This window comes from Moschus berezovskii, chromosome 14 (genome assembly GCF_049115385.1).
Source record: "Moschus berezovskii isolate FMDL1 chromosome 14, NW_MosBer_1.0, whole genome shotgun sequence".
NCBI lineage: Eukaryota > Metazoa > Chordata > Mammalia > Artiodactyla > Moschidae > Moschus > Moschus berezovskii.
This window is the reverse complement of record NC_142473.1, coordinates 35,469,807-35,489,353: the sequence shown is the minus strand read 5'-3', so window position 1 is coordinate 35,489,353 and position 19,547 is coordinate 35,469,807. Positions and strand designations below refer to the sequence as shown.

Below are 19,547 nucleotides of genomic sequence, written 5' to 3'. Positions count from 1 at the left end.
CACCAGTGACATTGGCAATGCAAAAGGGGGAGAAGGAGGAGGAGAGAGGAGAGGAGGAGCAGGAAAAGTTGTTTTTTTTCCAGGCAGAAAAAATAGAATGCAAGGAAGAGCTCTTCAGGCCCAGAAGAGGAATGAGAAAAGCCCAGGGTAAACCTCCCTAGTGTATGGCATATTCATTTGACAGTGAGCAGTCATGTGGCTAAAACAGTGACCAGGGAAGGAGTAGCAGACGGCTAGCTGGAAAGCCCCACATTCATTCAGCTGACAAATACTGAGCTCCTAATGAGTTGGGGGCAAGACTTGCTCATATCAGAAACGGGATGGGAGGAAACTGTAAGAGGCAACGACCTCCACCTACTGTTGACGGTGACTCTGCTTCCCCAGTGGCTTAGGGAGCCCACTGGGGCAAAGGAGGGAGCACTGCGAGAGGAGTCGAGGAGACCAGGCCCTAGGGCTTACTGCCACCAGCCCCGCCCCCACACGCCCTGCGACCTTGGCCAAACCACCACCCCTGTGGGTCTCCCTCCCCATCTGCGAGATGAGCAGGTTGGAAAATGGGATCTGCAGAATCCTTTGTGGCTTTAAGATATAATGATGATCCCTTTAAGTAATGGAGGGCTCTAGAGATGGGGAGGGGAGGTCTTCTCAGGGCATTTATTAACTTGTGGCTCTCAGAGTCATCACTCAGAGGACCCAGAGGGACAGAAGCAAAATCAAAAGACATTTCCAGAAGATAGATGACTGAAGCGGGCTGACAGATGTGTGAGAGTTTGGGGAATTTATGCGGGCAGCTTCACCATCATAAATAAAATCCCTTTCTCTTACCCAAAACCTCATTGGGTGGGGGGGTAAACACTGGACCCCGTAATAGACAATTTGGCTGTATCTCCCGCCCCGTGCCTCACTTGAATGAAAAACAGCAGTCCCAAGGCAGGGTAATGGGCTCGGCGCCTCTTTACAAGCATCCATATTGTCACCAGCCGTCAAGCGGGGCTGGAGATGGAGCAGGCGGGACCATTTATCTCCGAGATCCCTGTTCCCTTCATGCAGTCTGGCTCTCACAGCCAGCTACATTGAGGCTGGGGGTTTGGGAGGAACTCCAGAAGAATCAAATGTGGGGAGAAGTGATCCCTGGGAAAGGGAAGGAACAGCAGCCCCTCCCTTTTCCAAGAGGCTCTGGAGAACTTGGGGGACCCAGCGCCATCAACGCTGGTCCAGCCCATCAGTGTGGAAGGCTGCCTGCTGCTCAGCACAGCTACTTGTGTTTTCCTGACCTACTTCTCTCCTCATCCCTGCCCTACTCCAGATCCCCTCCGGAGTCTGAGTAATTAGCACCTTTTCATCCATAAAGCTCCTGGCTCCCAGGATAACCAAGGAGACAGCAAAACAAGCCCGGGCATTGCTGTTTTGGTTTTTCTTTACTTTTCTCTCTCTTTGTTGACTTCCTGGACTCTGCAGGAGATCAGGCTCGGTCTGACCTTGTCCACCAGCAGGGCCCCTGGCTGGAAGTCAGCTGGACGTGGCCTGGCATGAACCACAACCAGCACCAGCAGGGCGGACGGAACTGGACAAGCACCGTTCCAAGTGTGGGGATGGGAGCACAGGGGTCCCTTGGAAGCCCTCCCCTGTCGCGCAGCAGGCCAGCCAGGGATCTGTCAGCTCCACTTTCTGCTTTCCCTCCGAGGGAACAAGTGTCAGGAGAGCCGAGGCCGCGAGGCGCTACTGATTCCGGCTCAGTCTCTTTCCGCTTCCCATTAGTGACAAATGGAAATTGATGGGTTACCGCTTCATCCACTCATTTAGAGGAGAAGAAAACCTCACAGCAAATGCTGAATAACTGGAGGCATCTTATAAATTAAGCATCTTAAGGATATGAACCGTTTTGCATTGCTGCTAAGCTGAATTAAATTAGGTTTTGAAGTTTCAGTAGAACTGAATGGGGAAGAGGGAGGAAAGGGTTTGTTTCCAATTCCTTTTTTCAAGTATGCAGGGTGGTGAGCCAAGGGTGGGATGAGGGCAAGGACTGAGTCACTGGTCCTCATTTCTGATTCCAATTAGCTGTCTCTGGCACATCCATGGAGAAATATGTCTGTGTGCCCAAGACACAGCTCGGAGCAACTTGGGGGCCTCCAACTTAGGCTCTGACCTGTGATGCCTGGCCTGGCCAGGGCCTCCTGACCACCCATCACCACCATCATGCCCACCTCTGGGGCCTTAGAACCAGTCCTAACTGCAGTGGAGGAGTCCAGGACCTTTAGGCCAAGTCCCTGGGATTCTATATCATAGTCTTCATTCTCAAACAGCCTCTAACCCTTTCAGGTTCAAGTTTAGGATCTCAGATCCTACCTTGTGCATAGTATCCACTTTCGCCATCCCCACCCCAGTCTAGACAGAGAGGCCTCGGTGGGCACCTGCCTAGATAACCTACCTGGTGTTTAGGTGCTTTTAAGGCTGTTGCCTGGCCTTGCCCAGGGGTCCCGCTGTTGGACTGGTCTTCTTGTGACCAACACACCTGCCTGGATTCCTCACTGCTGTGCCCCAACTACCTGTCCACACTGACACCCTCCCCCATACACAAGTACACAACCCAGTCCCCAACACCCCACATCTGTCCCAGGCCATCAGCTGACCACACAGTGTCTGCTGGACTGGACTATCTGTCTCTGCAGCTGGAGCCGTGTTCCCAATACCCGGATCACCACTGCCCCACTGCTTAACAGCAATGCCTGAGTTAAGCAGCTTTGCTCAGTCTTGCAGGTGTGAGGGGTAGGGGAGGCAATTGATTTCTCAGGCATTTCTGAACCCTGGAAAGAGCCAAGCCTTCGGCCAGGCACAGGGGTGCTGATGGGCCAGCAATAGCAGTGCCTGCCTACAGCTAGAAGGAGTACCCCCATGGCAGCAAGGACAAGGGACAGAGCAGGTGGACATACAACCCTGAAGTGGCCCGTTCTTCCTTCCCAGAACCAGGCTAGAGCAAGCAGACACCAAGGCCCTGCCAAGCAGCCAGGTCAAGGGCACCAAGAACAATTCATCAGAACACAGCCTCCAGGAAGACTTCTGGGATTGATCAGAGGACAGAAGAGATGAGCTGTGTTCTGTTCTAGCCCTGGATTTGGAAGCCCCCAGTCATTCCCATCCTGAGTCCATCACAGGCTGTAAGAGACACTTATCAGAATCCTTAGTTTCATCACAAGAAGAGCAGGGCAGCTTGAGCAGATCATAGCTGTGGACCTGTCAGCTGCCCCACCACTGCCACCCCTGCCCCAGCCAAACTCAGGAGGGCAGTGTAGGGTCAGATGTGCCCGGAAGACACCTGGGTGTGGGAGGGCATCGCCCAGGGCTGGGCTGCCCCCAGGGTGCCACAGGGGCAGCGCTTACCGATCCTCAGGGAGTGTGGACTGCAGGCGACCATCACGAGCCACGCGGGAAGCAGCACCAAAGGCGCCCAGACGCGGGGCATCTTCTATAAATCCTCATGGAGCCCTCCACTGGTCTGGGCATGACATAACTCTGCGGGGGAGGGGGAGAAGTGCGTGAGTCCCCGTGCTGGGAGCCACCCCTCCAGCACAGCGGCCTCCCCGAGTGGACAGCCTCAGTGAAGAGGACTGACGCTCCCTCCCCGAACCCCTGTGCCTGTGGGGGAGCTCCAGGCCGGATCCAGGCCTTTGCCTTCCCACCTCTGCCTCAGGTTCTAAAGCCATCCTCCACCTTCACCCCCATCAAATCAGGGGCAGGCGGTGTGACTGTGGCCAAATGATTCATAGTGAAAAGTGAAGTCGCGCAGTCATGTCCGACTCTGTGCGACCCCATAGACAGCTGCCCACCAGCCTCCTCTGTCCATAGGATTCTCTAGGCAAAAATACTGGAGTGGGTTGCCATTTCCTTCTCCAATATAGGCAAAAGACTAGAACAAACATTTCACTAGCAACTATATCCAAAAGTTTTGGAGCACACTTGGAAAAGTACTAGGGAAAATACAATTATAAATCTCAATACGTTATCACTATACACTCACCAGGACTTCCCTGGTGGCTCGGTGGTAAAGAATTTGCCTGCAGTGCAAGAGAGGCAGGTTCAATCCCTGAGTTGAGAAGATCCCCTGGAGAACGAAATGACAACCCACTCCAGTATTCTCACTTGGGAAATCCTATGGACAGAGGAGCCTGGCAGGATTAGTCCATGGGGTCACAAAAAAAGTCGGACACTAAACAACAACATACACTCACCAGAATGCCTCAGAAAACTACAAAGTGTTGGCAAAGATGTGGAGCAACTAGAACTCTCCTACGGTGTCACTGGGAATGTAACTTGACGTAACTGTTGTGGAAAACTGGTCTATTAGAACTTTACACACATGTTAATATCCGGCAACTCCACCATAGGTATTTCTAGTAGAAATGTGTGATACACTCACCAGAGACATACTAGAATGCTCGCAGAGGCACTCTTTGGATTTCCCTAAACTGGAAACTACCCAGATGTCCAGCAGCAGGGTGGAGGAATGTAGTGTCCAATCACACAGGGGAATACAACTTGGAAATGAAGATGAACAGTCAACAGCTCCATGCACCTACATGATGAATCTCACAGACATAAGGCTGAGTAGAAGAAACCAGGCACAAAAGAGCATTTACCACATGATTCTACCTAAAAGCAGACAAAACCACCGTGTGCTATAAGAAGTCCAGTTAGTGATGAGCCCTGCAGGAGGGTGGTGACCAAAAGGGGCCACAGGGGTTCTTCTAAGGATGCTGGTGATGTCCTGTTTCTCATTCCAGATGCTAAGCAAAGTGTGCTCAGCTTGTGAAATCAGTTGAGCTGTATATATACTGATGATAATGCTCACTTTTCTGTATGTGTGTATGTGTGTTACACTTGGTAAAGGTTCTATTTTATGACATCCCCCCTTGAGCTGCAACAGCAGCTCATGTTGCAGCCTGACCCAGCACCTTGCATCTTCCTGCACACAACTCCGCCCCTCTGCCTGGAGTGCGCTCCCCCCACACCTTGCAGGTGCCAGAATCGGGTGCCTCTCTACCTGCTCCTAGCAGCCTCTAGTGGCTCTGATGGCAACATGTTTTCCTCTATTGCCCCTGTCTCTCTGTGTCTACACCTGGGCTCAGTGTGGGCTTCTCCAGGGCTGGACCACTCCCAGCTTACTGCTGTATCCCTCGAGGCTACTTATATCAATAGGTGCATGGGACATATTTGTTTAATGGATGGAAGGTCTCAAGCCACTGCCTGATGCAAGGAGACAGAGGGAAATAAAGGATAAAGATTGGAGCAAAGACAACTTTGGTGTTGGCAAATCAGGCTCAGAATCTTTGTTTTTTAATTCACTGGTGTTGGGACTTCCCTGGTGGTCCCTTGGCTAAGGTTCTGCGCTCATAATGCAGGGGGCCTGAGCTGGACCATAAAGAAGACTGAGTGCTGAAGAACTGTGGTGCTGGAGAAGACTCTTGTGAGTCCCCTTGGAAAGCAAGGAGACCAAACCAGTCCATCCTAAAGGAAGTCAGTCCTGAATATTCATTGGAAGGACTGATGCTGAAGCTGAAGCTCCAATACTTTGGCCACCTGATGAGAAGAGCTGACTCATTAGAAAAGACCCTGATGCTGGGGAAGATTGAAGGCAGGAGGAGAAGGGGATGACAGAAGATGAGATGTTTGGATGGCATCACCGACTCGATGGGCATGAGTTTGAGCAAGCTCAGGGAGATGTGAAGGACAAGGAAGCCCGGCGTGCTGCAGTCCACGGGGTCACAGAGAGTTGGACACGACTGAGCGACTGAACAACAAATGCAGGGGGCTCATGCTCAGTCCCTGGTTGGGGAACTAGATTCCACATGACACAGCTAAGACCAAATAATGATGCAGCCAAATAAATTAATCAAATATTAATTCATGGGTGTTAGTGCAGAAAGAGATGAAAGCAACCATGATCTCAAGGGAAGCTTGGCATTCTTATTCATTGTGGGTAAGGTTGACTGTTGAGTGACTGTTTCCCCACTAGAATTCAAGCTCAGTGGAGGTGGGGCTAGAACAGAAATCCTGTTTCTCTGTCATCTCAGGGCCCAGAGCTGTGCCTGGCATATATTACAGCCTCAATAAATTCGCATTGAGTGGAAAATGAATAGGCTGTCAAAGATGGAAGAACCGTAAAAATCTTGCTAGGCTATATAAAAGTAATACTAAATATAATCGTTTCTGTCAAATGCCTTCCATTTATGCCTGGTCAGCCCACTGCACAATAATTATTATGCAGACTGCTAAATAGGTGTCAGATTAGCCTGTGTAAATTTTACTTGATGACAGAACTACACTCAATCCATGAAGGCCTGACGCCATTATTCATGACCCCAAAGGCTGGCTGATCCTGGAAACCACATGTAAGGACAATGGCTCAGGTCCTCAGCTGCTCTTGGGCAAAGTGATGAGAAATAATCTCCCCCCAAACCTTACAGGAATAAAAAGCACCATCATGACACAAGTTGGTAAAGCACAAGGGTTTGCAAATTTTTTTCCATTATCTTTATCTTATTTAATCACAGAACAAGCTCTGTTACTGACAAGGAAGCTGAACTCAAGAAAGGTGCCCAGTTCAAGGTAACACAGCTGTTATTAGGGAATGCCAGGGCTAGCCAGGATTCAGACTCCACTGTGTAGTCTTCTGTCACGTACCTGTTCGCATATGAGAGCAGATTGTGAAGCTTCTGGATTCTTTATCCAAAAACACAAGGAAAGTTGAGGTTTTACTTTCAATTTATATGAATCTGGTCTTAGAACTTAATGGCATAGCCTTTACCAGCTGAAAATATTTTCATAATTTAAGGATAAAACTTTTTTCTAGCAATAGAGCATCCAGCCCCTCTTCCCACTAACATCATCCCTAGGGAATTCCACCTCCACCCACGAGTTATTACCACTGGCATGGTGTGGCTTCTAAATCAGCATCTCAAGTCCAGAACACCTGTCCTGAGATGGCTGCCTCCTGAAATCTCCACCTGGACGTCCCACAGCCCTCCAGACACACCTCATCCTAAAGAGGAGGGCTCCTCTCCACCGATCCCACCATCTGTTTCCCCTCCTACATTCTCCTTCTCAGGGGATGACACCGCAATCCACTAGTCACCCCAGTTAGACAGCAGAGGGTCACTGTAGCGTTCTGCTCCCCCACAGCCCACATCGACTCAGTCACCAAGTTCCAATAGCTCCATCACTTTCTCTCCATCACCATCAACCTGCTCCAGTCCAGACACCCACCAGCAACAGCCAGGACTCTGCAATAGCAGCCGTCTTGATCTCTCTCCCTCTGGTCCTTCCCTCTCTGTTGTGTCTCCAGTGAGTGGCCAGAAGTGAAAAAAAATTGTTATTTGCTCAGTCGTGTCCAACTCTTTGCGACCCCATGAACTACAGCCCACCAAGCTCCGTGGAATTTTCCAGGCAAGAATACTGGAGTGGGTTGGCATTCCCTTCTCCAGGGGATCTTCCTGACCCAGGGATCAAACCCAGGTCTCCTGTATTGCAAATGGATTCTTTACCATCTGAGCCACCTGAATGAGCAGCCGGGAGTTCTTACCACACTGTGAACTTGATAATGACACACCCCAGTCCCAAAGTCTACCACAGCTCTCCACTGCATCGAGAATCAAAGGCAAACTTAACTCCAACAGATAAACCCTTCAAGATCTGGTTCCTCTTTCTTTCTTTCTGTTTTACATTTTTGACTGTGCTGGGTCTTCACTGCTTTGCAGGCTTTCTCTAGCTGTGGTGAGCAGACGGTACTCTCTAGTTATGGTATGAGTTTCTCACTGCAGTGGCTTCCCCTGTTGCGGAGCACAGGCTCTAAGGAACATGGGCTTCAGCAGCTGGGGCTCCCAGGCTCTAGGGCACAAGCTCAATAGTTGTGGCACTCGGGTTTAGCTGCTCCATGGAATGTGGGATCTTCCCAGACCAGAGATCGAACCGGAGTCTCCTGATTGGCTGAAGGATTCTTTACCACTGATCCCAGGGAAGCCCTGGTTCCTGTCTTCTTGTCTCTACCCCCAACTCCACTGCCCCTGATCCTCAGCAGAGCTCCACCTCCGGCTTGCCGCAGCACCCACCCTCTGCCTGGCTGCAGTCTCACCCCGTGATGACCTGAGAACTGTGTCTTCCAGGCTCACTGCATTACTTCCCCTCTGAGGCTTTTTGTGATCCCTTTCCCATCTGCTGCTGCCACATCTGGAAAATTCCTCGTTAGGACACATACTCTGCTCATGATAATGCCTCCTGTCTCCCCACAGAACTGTCAACCGTGACGCCGGGACTGTGGCCAGCACCAACACACTATCTGGCACACAGTAGGTGCTCTATTAGTATTGGCTGAATGAAATCAATGAACAGATGGTGTCAAAAGGCATTTTCTGAGTTTATACCAAGATGAAACAAATTCTCAGTCTAACTGGTATGTTTCATGTTTTGTACATTCACTATAGTTAATACAAACAATCTAAGCAGACAGAACGCTCTAGATCCAGGCATAGGATCGTCATGTCAATATATGTTGAAAGGAGGAAAGTTAAAGTGAAAAGTTAGTCTCTCAGTCGTGTCTGACTCTTTGTGACCCCATGGACTGTAGCCCACCAGGCTCCTCTGTCCATGGGATTTCCCAGGCAAGAACACTGGAAAGGGGAGGGAAACATTTATTGTTTACTTCTGTGGTTGGGGCTTGGACTGACAGTCACAGTTCTTACACAGGATGAGACCCGCACTGCCATGTAGTGGCTGTACACCATGAGCAAGTGAGTTAACGTCTCTAAACCTCAACTTGTCCATTCACAACATGGGGATGATAGAAATATGTCTGTGTTCAGTCACTAAGTCATATTCAACTCTTTGCAACCTCATGGACTGGGGGTCTATGTTCATAGGATTTCCCAGGTGAGAATACTGGAGTGGGTTGTCATTTCCTTCTCCAGGGGATCTTTCCAAACCAGGGATCAAACCTGAATCTCCCACACTGGCAGGCGGATTATTTACCACTGAGCCACCAGGGAAGACCAATGATAAAAGTACCCTCACAGAATCATTAGGAGGAGTGATGCTAAGATGCTTATCCTGTACTGTTCAAAGTAATTAACTGTTCATGGCTATTATACTAACTCTATAAGATGATATTGCATACCCACTTCACGGATGTGGAAGCTGAGGCTCAAAGAGGATCAATCACTAACCCAAGGTCATGCAACTAAACCAGCCGGGCTGAAGTTCAAATTGAAGACCATCTAACCCCATGAGATCACAGACCCCAGGCTCTTCATTCAACTAGAGTTAAATACAAAGGCACTGGCAGAATTTAAGTCCAAAGCAGGCTTCTAATATGGCAGTCCAAATATGCCTTCTAATTTCTGAAGGATTCTGATAGATCTTTCCCAGGCAATTTGAGAACGCTGTTCTTGACACCCTAGAGCACTCATGCCAACCCTAACAAGTGTACAGTTAGGGCCCAGCATGGAAGGAGGCCAGGTCAGATCTGCTGTGGTCCTTAAGGAGGGAACCTCCTGAGCAGCTCCACCCCTTGGAGCCTGTTTCCTCATTGGTAACATGGGGATATGAATGCCTACCTCATCGGGTGACTGGCACCAGGAGAGCAGGGAACACGTAAGAATTTTCCACCTGCATCCCCAGTGCCTAGCACAGGCTGGCCCACAGTGTGAAAGTGTTAGACACTCACTGGTTTCCAACACTTTATGACCCCCATGGACTGTCCTGCCAGGCTCCTCTGTCCATAGAATTCTCCAGGCAAGAATATTGGAGTGAGTTGCCATTTCCTCCTCCAGGGGATCTTCCCAACCCAAGGATCGAACCTGGGTCTCCTGCATTACAGGCTGATTCCTTACCATCCGAGCCACCAGAGAAGCCTCAAAAATACCTGTTGAAATTATGAAACAATTCAATCAGGTTATAGACATGGAAAAAGCTCTGTGGGTGTGAATTATTTCCTAGTGAGTTACTTTCAGAGTCCTTGCCCAGACAGAAAACTTAGTGTTCAGGTGCAGCTCCTCCAGCGGGCACGCTCAGCTCTCCTGCTCCAGACCTCCAGCCCTCACCTGCACAGCACAGGGAGCATCACCCCATACACCGAGTGCACCCTGCCCCATGAGACGTGCTGTGGAATCAGACCGGCAGTTGAGGCTTCTGCGGTCTCATCTCTGCTTCAGCATTTACCTGCCCAGGATGCTTCCTGACCCAAACACCAGAAATTAGTCACATCCAACTCTCTGAGACCCCTGGACTACAGCACACCAGGCTTCCCTGTCCTTCACCATCTCCCAGAGTTTGCTCAAACTCATGTCCATTGAGTCTGTGATGCCATCCAGCCATCTCATTTTCTGCTCCCTCTCTTCTCCTCCTGCCCTCAATCTTTCCCAGCATCAGGGTCTTTTCCAGTGAGTCGGCTCTTCCCATCAGGTGGCCAAGTTACGGAGTTTCAGCTTCAGCACCAGCCCTTCCAATGCATATTCAGGATTGATTTCCTTTAGGACGGACTGGTTTGATCTCCTTGCTGTCCAAGGGACTCTCAAGAGTCTTTTCCAGCACCACAACTCAAAAGCATCAATTCTTCAGTGCTCAGCTTTCTTTATGGTCCAACTCTCACATCCATAAATGACTACTGGAAAAACCATAGTTTTGACTCTACAGACTTTTGTTGGCAAAGTGATGTCTCTGCTTTTTAATATGATGATAAGAGGTCCCCACTTTTTTTCAGAGGGGGTACCTAATTTCCACTGTTTCAGCATCTCAAGACTGCTCTGCTTCCTCAAGGTAGAAGATCCTCTCCTGTCTCTTTCAGACTTCAATGTCTCTGATCCTCTCTCTGGTGCTTGTATTTTGTTTTTTTAAGATTTTTAATATTTATTTTTACTTACTTATTTTGGCTGTGCTGGGTCTTAGTTGTGGCATGTGGGATCTAGTTCTCTGACCAGGGACAGAACCCAGGCCCCCTGCATTGGAAGCCAGAGTCTTAGCCACTAGGCCACTGGGAAGCCCTGGTGCTTGTATTTTTTAATGAAGCTCCATGAGAGCAGAGCCTTCTTCTTCACTGCTACACCTTCAGCACCTAGAACAGCACCCAGTGCAATGCCGCTACAAATAAACAGCAAGAAATGAGAGAATGAATGCATGGTTATTTAACTTGCACGTATTGATGCCCTCTCTCTGTTCCAGACTGTGCGTTCCTGGAAGGCAGGGGAGCATCAGCTCTCTGGCATGTATCTTCCTGATACATTTGTTATGATGCTCATTCTGAATAGAAGCTCCACGAATGTGTGCTGACTCTCAACCCACACTGGTTAACAAGCACAGACAGACACTGCCCACCCACAGCTCCTCATGTTCCACAGCAAACAGTGTCTAGACTCCCTGACCCAGGTGTGCTAAATGACCTCTCCTCTCCTGACTTGTCAGCGGTCCCTCCGCTGGTCTCTCTCGTCCCCATAGGACTATTACACCATCAATCCTGGTTTTCTGGGGTGGGTCTGAGAGGAGGCTGACAGGCACTAGAGAGTGCTTGGTGGTGGGAGGACAAAGGAAATCAGGGGGGCAGCCAGATTAATTACAGGTTTGCTCTAGACTCTGGGCAACAAGATCTTGATTACTCCTCACGATGCTCCAGCCTCCTCAAGACAAATGGACGTGTGCTTCTCTGCTCTTCTGACTCCTCCAACAGAGAGAAACTCCCAACAGCAGCTAGCAGCTTGGATGGGATGTGCAGGTAGTGGGGTGGCACCCCAAGCCATGTGGCCTCCTTGGGGAGTCATCCTATGTGACCTAATACAGTGGGCAACATGTGTAAGCATCCCGTCTCCCTGGCAACAAGTATGTGATGCTTGGATGCAGATCCTGTCCTGGGAGTCAGGGGCCTGGGTGTTCACTAGCTCTGAGCCTGTCTGAGCCTCAGTTTTCCATTTTGTAAAATAAGAGAATCAGACCAATGATCTCTAAGGTTCTATTAAACTCTGAGATTCTGCAGTTCTAGGAAATTTACTTTATGAGAACAGGTAACATTTACTGAATATTTGCTTTCTGGACTTCCCTGGTGGTCCAATGGTTAAGAATCGACCTGCCAACGCACGAGACACAGGTTTGAGCCTTGGTCTGTGAAGATCCCACAAGCTGTGGGGCAACTAAACTTGTGCACCTAGAACCCATGTTCCACAAGAGAAACCACCACAGTGAAAGCCCACGCACAACATTGAAGACCCAGGGTTCAGTTCAGTTCAGTTCAGTCGCTCAGTCGTGTCCGACTCTGCGACCCCATGAATCACAGCACGCCAGGCCTCCCTGTCCATCACCAACTCCCGGAGTTCACTCAAACTCATGTCCATCGAGTCGGTGATGCCATCCAGCCATCTCATTCTCTGTCGTCCCCTTCCCCTCCTGCCCCCAATCCTTCCCAGCATCAGAGTCTTTTCCAGTGAGTCAGCTCATCGCATGAGGTGGCCAAAGTATTGGAGTTTCAGCTTCAGCATCAGTCCTTCCAATGAACACCCAGGATCGATCTCCTTCAGAATGGACTGGTTGGATCTCCTTGCAGTCCAAGGTATCCAGGGTAGCCAAAAATAAATAAACATGCATATTTAAGTACATTTGCTTTCTATGTGCAAAGTACTATTTAAGATGTAATGCTCCTCAGAATTCTGTGAGGCAGACACTCATCCTCCCTCCAGTCCCCAGCAGACAAGGAACCCAAAGGTGGAGGGGTCGAATGGGACTTGCCAAGGTCACTCAGCTTATCAGTGGAAGAACCAGGCCATGGCCCCAGCACCCCGTTCTCATCCACTGCTCTCTACACCTGCCTCTTCTAGGTACCCCAGAATCTGGCACACAGTGGTACCTGAGGAAGTGCTAGAATGTGATGACAGCGACTATCACAGTGTTGAAGAAGACGAGGAACGCAAATAGATCTGGGTCCGTTTGCACACTTTGCCAAATCAGGGACGGGGGAGCCAGCACCACAGGAACGAGTCTAGGAGGGTCTTTTGGCAAAACGATCGGCCCAGATGTCCTCAGCCTTTAGGATTTACTATCAGGAGACGCTCTCAGGAGTCTGTGATGAGTTACAATATGGCACACCAGCCAGGGAGGCTTGGCATCAGCTGGACCAGGTCTGACGCATCAGGATAAACTGAAGTGGAAGGACTGGACCTGCCTGGGCCTGACTTTACGGGAGGACGTCCAGGGAGCAGGGCCACTGCAGGTATCTGCCAGCACTCAGGACACACGACTGTGGAAGCGGTTCCCAATTCTTGGGCACTAATGAGAGAGCCAGGGGGACCCCCAGTTTGCCTTCCCCTCCAAACCACTCTCCGTGTCTATTTCAGACCAAAGCACTCAATCCACGTCTAAACAAAGAGCTCACAACCCTGATTTCCAGTCTCAGCTGTCACTATGCTTCCTTAAGCTAGTTACTTAACCTCTAAAAGCTTCATTTCCACAACTATAAACCATGGGTGACACGAGGCCTCCCTTGAAAAGCTGTTGCGAGAGATCTTAGGTGTAATGCAATCAGTGAATGTGAATTTCCTGTCCCTCCCTTATCCCATCCAAGGCACCCTGGACCACAGCCACATCTTCTCCCAATGAGACGACCTCCCACGCCTCATGCTAAGATTAAACCGCAGCCCTCTCACCTCCAAAATGCTGCTCCAAGTCAGCCCCACCTAGAACCTTTCCCTGAAGAGTCAGCCCTCCTTCCTCACTCAGATTTAGCCTGGCACAGGAGAAAAAAAAGCAGACGCTGGAGGTGGAGAGCTGTGTGACCTCAGACCCATCTCTCAACCTCTCAGAGCCTCCATTTCTTCTTTGGTGAAATGGGGAAACTACACTCCCACCATCTGCCCTTCGGGGTTGCTAAGAGACTCAAAGGAGATAATAGCTGGAGAATTACGTTGTAGGTGAGGGAAGTGCTTTCTAAAAAGAACTGGTGTTTGTTTTTCCTTTACACTAGACTGGCCAAAGCATGCCTGCTGAGTCGTTTCAGTTGTGTCTGACTCTTTGCAACTCTATGCACTGTATCTGTCCCCTGTGTCCACGGGATTTCTCAGGCAAGAATACTGGAGTGGGTTACTGTGCCCTCCTCCAGCGGATATTCCTGATCCAGGGATTGAACCAGTGTCTTCTGTGTCTCCTGCGTTGGCAGGCAGGTTCTTTACCACTAGCGCCACCTAGGAAGCCCAAGCATAAACTAGACTTAATACCACTACATGATTTATACTTCATTCATTCAACAAATATTTCTATTGAGTGCCTACTGGGTGGCAGGCAGTGTCCAATCCCTGCCCTGATGGAGCTTACAGTCTGGGGAGGAGATATTAATCCATATCTAGGTAACTAGATGCCATAATGACAGATGGTGGGGGGAAAGTAGAGGCTACTACAGAGTGTTTGGTGGGGTCCTCACGTGGTCAGAGGGGAAGGCCTTGTTGAGTTAAAATGTTTGACTAGAGTTGGCCAGGTTCTTTGAAGGGGACAGGGGTGAGTAGGGAGGAGAGGAGCCAGACAGAGGAAACAGCACAGCGGAGGAGACCTAGAGGCACTGGTGGAACGCTGCACCACGAGCATCGGAAATGGCAGGGAGCCCACGAGGCTAGAAAGCTGGGAGCACCTTCTCTCTGAATCTGCTGTGTTTCTGTGAGTCCCTCTCATTAGGCATCCCCAGTCTCTCTCTGCTCCAAAGTCCAGGATAAGGCTCTGCATCCACAGTCAACTGCCCTCCTGAAACTCATACTGGACTGAGCATCCTTCACAGAAAAGGGAGGAGGCCACAGCATCCGAATCTCCTCTCTATGGCAAAGGAGGTGGTTAGAGGTGAGAAGAGGGAGAATTAATCACCCACCAGTTGAGGTGAGCCGTGAGAGATGGGAAGAGGATCCTTGGGTCAGGTATGGAGGTCAAGACTGGCTCTGGAATGTGAAAAATGTCCCTGGCATTTATCTGAAGCCACCAGGCTGGGCGCTGGGGAGCCAAGCTCCTAGCAGAGACCACGTGAGTTGAGGCTTTGAAAGAAAATAGCCCAGTGGTGGAGCCGTCTGGAACACATTTAAAGCAGAGAGACCTCGCAGGAGCCTCCACAGAGGAATACAGTGAGCGGGGAGAAAGATGGAGAGAGAAACTGCTGTAAAGGACAGCATCCTAATTACCTCCAGGCAAACACAGCCCTCCCTCCCTCGCTCAGGTTCTGTCTCGGTGTTTGGGAGGAGAGGGGCTGCCCTGCAGAAGCCTAGGAGCAAGGCTGTGCGCACTGCAGACTGCCATAAAGAGATGTGGGAAGAGCTGGGCTCTGTAGCCTGGAGAAGACAAGGATGGGGGTGGGAGATGCATTTGAGTTTAACCATCTGCAGCCAGAGATGGGTTATTACAGACTCACCTGTGATGGAAGACCATCTCCAGCTCCGCTGAGGTCAAAGCCAGAGGACAGCACTCTAGCTGTTATCGATAAGGAAGCTCATCCTGACCTGAGAGTGGCTGGGTCACAGAAGCGAGTTCCCTTCCCTTGGCCGGGTTCCATCTCACTCACGTGGTCAGCTCATGTACACATCGGTCTTTCCAGCGTCTCAGACACTGTTGGCAGGAAGTAAGGCCCTGTCTTCTTAAAGTCCCCTCCAGAGCAGGAAAGAAGGCAGCCATTCCAAGGTGCATGCATTCCTCCAGGAGGCCCAGAACTGGCCCCTCGCTCCCAGCACCCCAAGGCTGGCAGGTGTTGGGGGTGGTGGGAAGAAGTAAAGAAGATAGGAACGCGAGATATTGCACAATAAAGTCCACAGCAAAATAGGTGGCATGCCTGCGTGTTCAGTTCTGACCAACTCTTCACAAGCCCGTGGGCTGCAGCCCAGCCAGCTCCCCTGTCCATGGAATTTTCCAGGCAAGAATACTGGAGTGGGTTGCCATCTCCTACTCCAGGGGATCTTCCTGCCCCGAGGAATCCAACACACATCTCTAGTGCCTCCTGCACTGGCAGGCAGATTCTTTACCACTGCACCACCTGGGTGTCCCCTTCAAATTGCAAAGCGATTGACTTATTCTGCTGGCATCACCCAAGTTCACTGCAAGCTCTTGAAACGGCCTGGAAGTCCCCTCCAGCCCCTGCCCCACCCAGTGCCATCAGCACTGATGGCCATCCACCTGGGGAAGGCCTGGCACCAGGACAGAAACTGCCTCTGGACAACTGCCCCCTGCAGAGAAGGTCCTAGAACTGCAGGCAGGGCAGGTGGCAGACTCGCTTGTCATTCTGAAGTGTTCTTTACTGTTTGCATTTTAAGCTAAAGATTGGATGGCTTTTTCAATTAAGAAATCTAGTTAATAATTTAAAAAACAATAAAGAATTCCAGCTTTCTCCATGACTGGCTCTAAGACCTAGGCTTACTTTACCCCTGAGCCTGCGCCCCCTCCTCTGTAGAGTAAGGCTGACAACACCGATCCCTGGGTCAGGAAGATCCCCTGAAGGAGGGCATGGCAACTCACTCCAGGATTCTTGCCTGGAGAATCCCAATGACAGAGGAGCCCGGCAGGCTATGGTCCATGGGGTCCAGAGTCGGACATAACTGAGCGACTGAGCATGCATACACACCTCGGGGTCAGGTGCTCAGTGACCGCTGGGCCTGTTCAGTGCTCTCACAGTCTCGCTGGACCAACTGTCACCGGTCCAGGTGCTCTGGCTACCAGGAGAGCAGGAGTAGAGCCACTGTTCAGAGATGACCCCAGAGTGTGTTCCCAAACCATAGTCCCTGGCCAGACAACAGGCTAACTCCACCACCTCCTCTCCTGCTGCTTCCACAGTCCCAAGCCTACCTGCAGTTTCCATGCTTACCCAGCCCACGTCCAGCACCTCCAAGACACACAAATGCATTCACAGCTCTGGTTCTTAGCAGGAATCCAGGCCCAGATGAGAGGAGGGTCCTCCCTTGGAAGGAGAGATGGGGAGGGGAATGGGAGCCCCACTATGCCCTTATCTCTGAAGGGGTCAGGGATGCCGAAAACACTCTCTCCAGGAGCTGCCCCAGGATTCCGCGTTAGTCACAGGCAGCAGTAGCTCCCGGGCTTCCCAGGTGGTGCTAGTGGTAAATGTTTCGCCGGCCAGTGCAGGAGACATAAGAGACACGTTCTATCCCTGGATTGGGAAGACCCCCTGGAGAAGGAAAGGGCAACCCGCTCTAGTATTCTTGCCTGGAGAATCCCATGGACAGAGGAGCCTGGCGGGCTACCCAGTCCACTGGGTCACAAAGAGTTGGAAACGACTGAGGAGACTCAGCACGAACACATAGCAGTTCTCATCCAGTCTGTCAAAGCCTCATCGCTTCTCCTCGCCATGGCCTGGGATATCTTCAGGGGTTGAAGTCCAGAGGCTGAAGGCTTTTGAAGTTCCCCTGGGGAAATCCTTGATTTCCTCAGTTAAGCAAGGGGGCTGTTTCTGGACTTAACACTTCCCCCACCACAAGGGCCCAGATGAAGGGGGCACGTAACCATGAAAGCCCAGCTCCAGCGGCCAGAAGGAGACAGGAAGGCTGTAAGTACCACCTGGGGTGGGGGTGGGGTGGGGGGAGGGACCGCCCAGATCCTGGCAACCCTGCTCCATTGTGCCATTGTCCCTGGACCCTTGGGGCCCATCCAGCACTGTGCTGAGCACCAACAGGCTCTCAGAACTCTCAGGTGGGCTGCCTGCCTTCAAGGAACTTACTGGAAAAGTCGGATGTCCTTGTGGGAAAAGTAAATTAAGCAGCACCCTTCGTAAACTCACGGTGCAAGAGAGCAATGGAGCAGCTGTCACAAGACAGGGCAGCCTTCGTCAGCAAACACGAGGAAATGCTGGGAAGACAGAGGCAGAAAGGCCTCCCGGAGCCCGGAGAGCTGGAACCAGATTCTTGGAAGATGCAGGACGTGTGCTGAGCCCTGAGGTATGTGCTGTGCAGGAAGGGAAACCTTCCAGGCGCTCACTGCAGAAGGCAAGAGGAGCTGTCCCAGGGACAGGGAGTAGCCCACCTTGGCAGGAGCACATGGTGTCGGTGGGGTCCAGAGAGAGATAAGCCTTGGGGTCAGAGTCTAGAAGGCTTTTGATGCCAAGGTTAAGGAGCAGGGACTTTATCCTCCAGGTAATAAAGAGCCACTGAAAGTTTCTGGGCAAGGGAGGGCCAGGACCGGAGCTGTGCTTAAGGAAATTGATGAGAACAGGGTGTGCCAGGTGGCCTGGAGAGCAGCGAGGCCAGTTAATGGGCACTTAGCCACGTGTGCATGGATGTGAACGTGGGGAAGCCGACCCTGAAGGGAGTGGACCCCGTACAGCCTGAACATTAGGGCCCTGAATTTTCCTACAAATTTAGGGAAAAGAAAGTTTCTAAGCAGCCGGGCATTGGGTCTGCAAAGGAAGTAGAGCCTAGGCAGCTCCAGAATCAGCCTCAGTAGGATCGAGGGTATGTACCAAGCTTGGAGTAGGCCCAGCATATACGCTGGGCTCTAATGGGAGAGATTCTTGAAGAGTCTGGAGTTGGAGTCATAAGGCCTCTGCTCCAACCTGGCCTCTGTGCAACCACCATCAGATCCTAAAACCTCTGTGCCTTTTGCTGTTGTTGTTTAGTCCCTAAGTCGTATCTAACTCTTCTCCAACCCCATAGACTATATATAGCCTGCCAGACTCCTCTGTCCATGGAGTTCTCCAGACTAGAAAACTGCAGTGGGGTGCCATTTCCTTCTCCACAGGGCCTTCCCGACCCAGTGATTGAACCCACGTCTCCTGCTTGGCAGGTACATTCTTTACCACTAAACCACAAGGGAAGCCCCTCTGTGCCTTAATTTCCCGTAAAACTGGAAACATGCTACTTGCACTGTCTTCTCCACGGGGTTGTTCAAAGATCAAAGGAGACACTACATGTGATGCTTATTGCAGTAGATTTTGCCCACTGCCAATCATGTTTCAACAATCAGGAAGTAAGGTCCCTGCGGTTGTTTAATTCTTACCTCCTCCGCCCCCACCCCCAACATTTCATCCCTTGTCTTTCATTCTGCAATATATGTCTGACTCCCCATCTCTTAGATTTACTGAACGGATGAATGATTTATCTTTGTTTTCTGTAAAACACCCAGGACAATGTTTTCCACCTAGTTGGAGCTCAATAAATGTACGGTTGATTAATTAATAAAAGTAAACCTATGGAGGATGGTTTAATCATACTCCTCATTCCCTTACTCAGTAACTCATCTTAATATCAATGCTAGCAAAAAAAAAAAAAATTAGCATGGCAAGTTGGAGATCTTGACCTGACCCCACCTCTATTCACAAAACTCCACGTCATTCATCGCAGAGGAGGGCAGTGTAAGGTAGCCACTGGCAGCACGAGTTTTGTGCCTGCATCAGACCGAGATCCTCAACTCTGGGCTCTGCTCCTTATTAGCTATGCCCTTGGCCAAGTGACTAACCTCTCCAAACCTCAGTTTTCCCATCCACAATATCGAGAAAATGTTGGATCGTCCAAAGATTTCTCTCAAAGATTAGCTGTGATCTTAGCAGTATGCCTGCA

The 19,547-nt window shown here is 50.6% G+C and overlaps 1 protein-coding gene across 7 annotated transcripts in view; it reads right to left on the bottom strand.

The window, feature by feature from the left end:
- Positions 1-19,547, bottom strand: part of GRIK4 (glutamate ionotropic receptor kainate type subunit 4) — a 392,975-nt gene that overhangs the window by 335,870 nt on the left and 37,558 nt on the right. For all 7 annotated transcript variants that reach the window (XM_088843015.1, XM_088843018.1, XM_088843016.1 and 4 more), the window contains exon 2: positions 3,379-3,510. In XM_088843015.1, coding sequence (XP_088699141.1) covers positions 3,379-3,460 — 82 coding nt within the window. In that variant the 5' untranslated portion in view covers positions 3,461-3,510. The remainder of the gene's footprint in view (positions 1-3,378; positions 3,511-19,547) is intronic.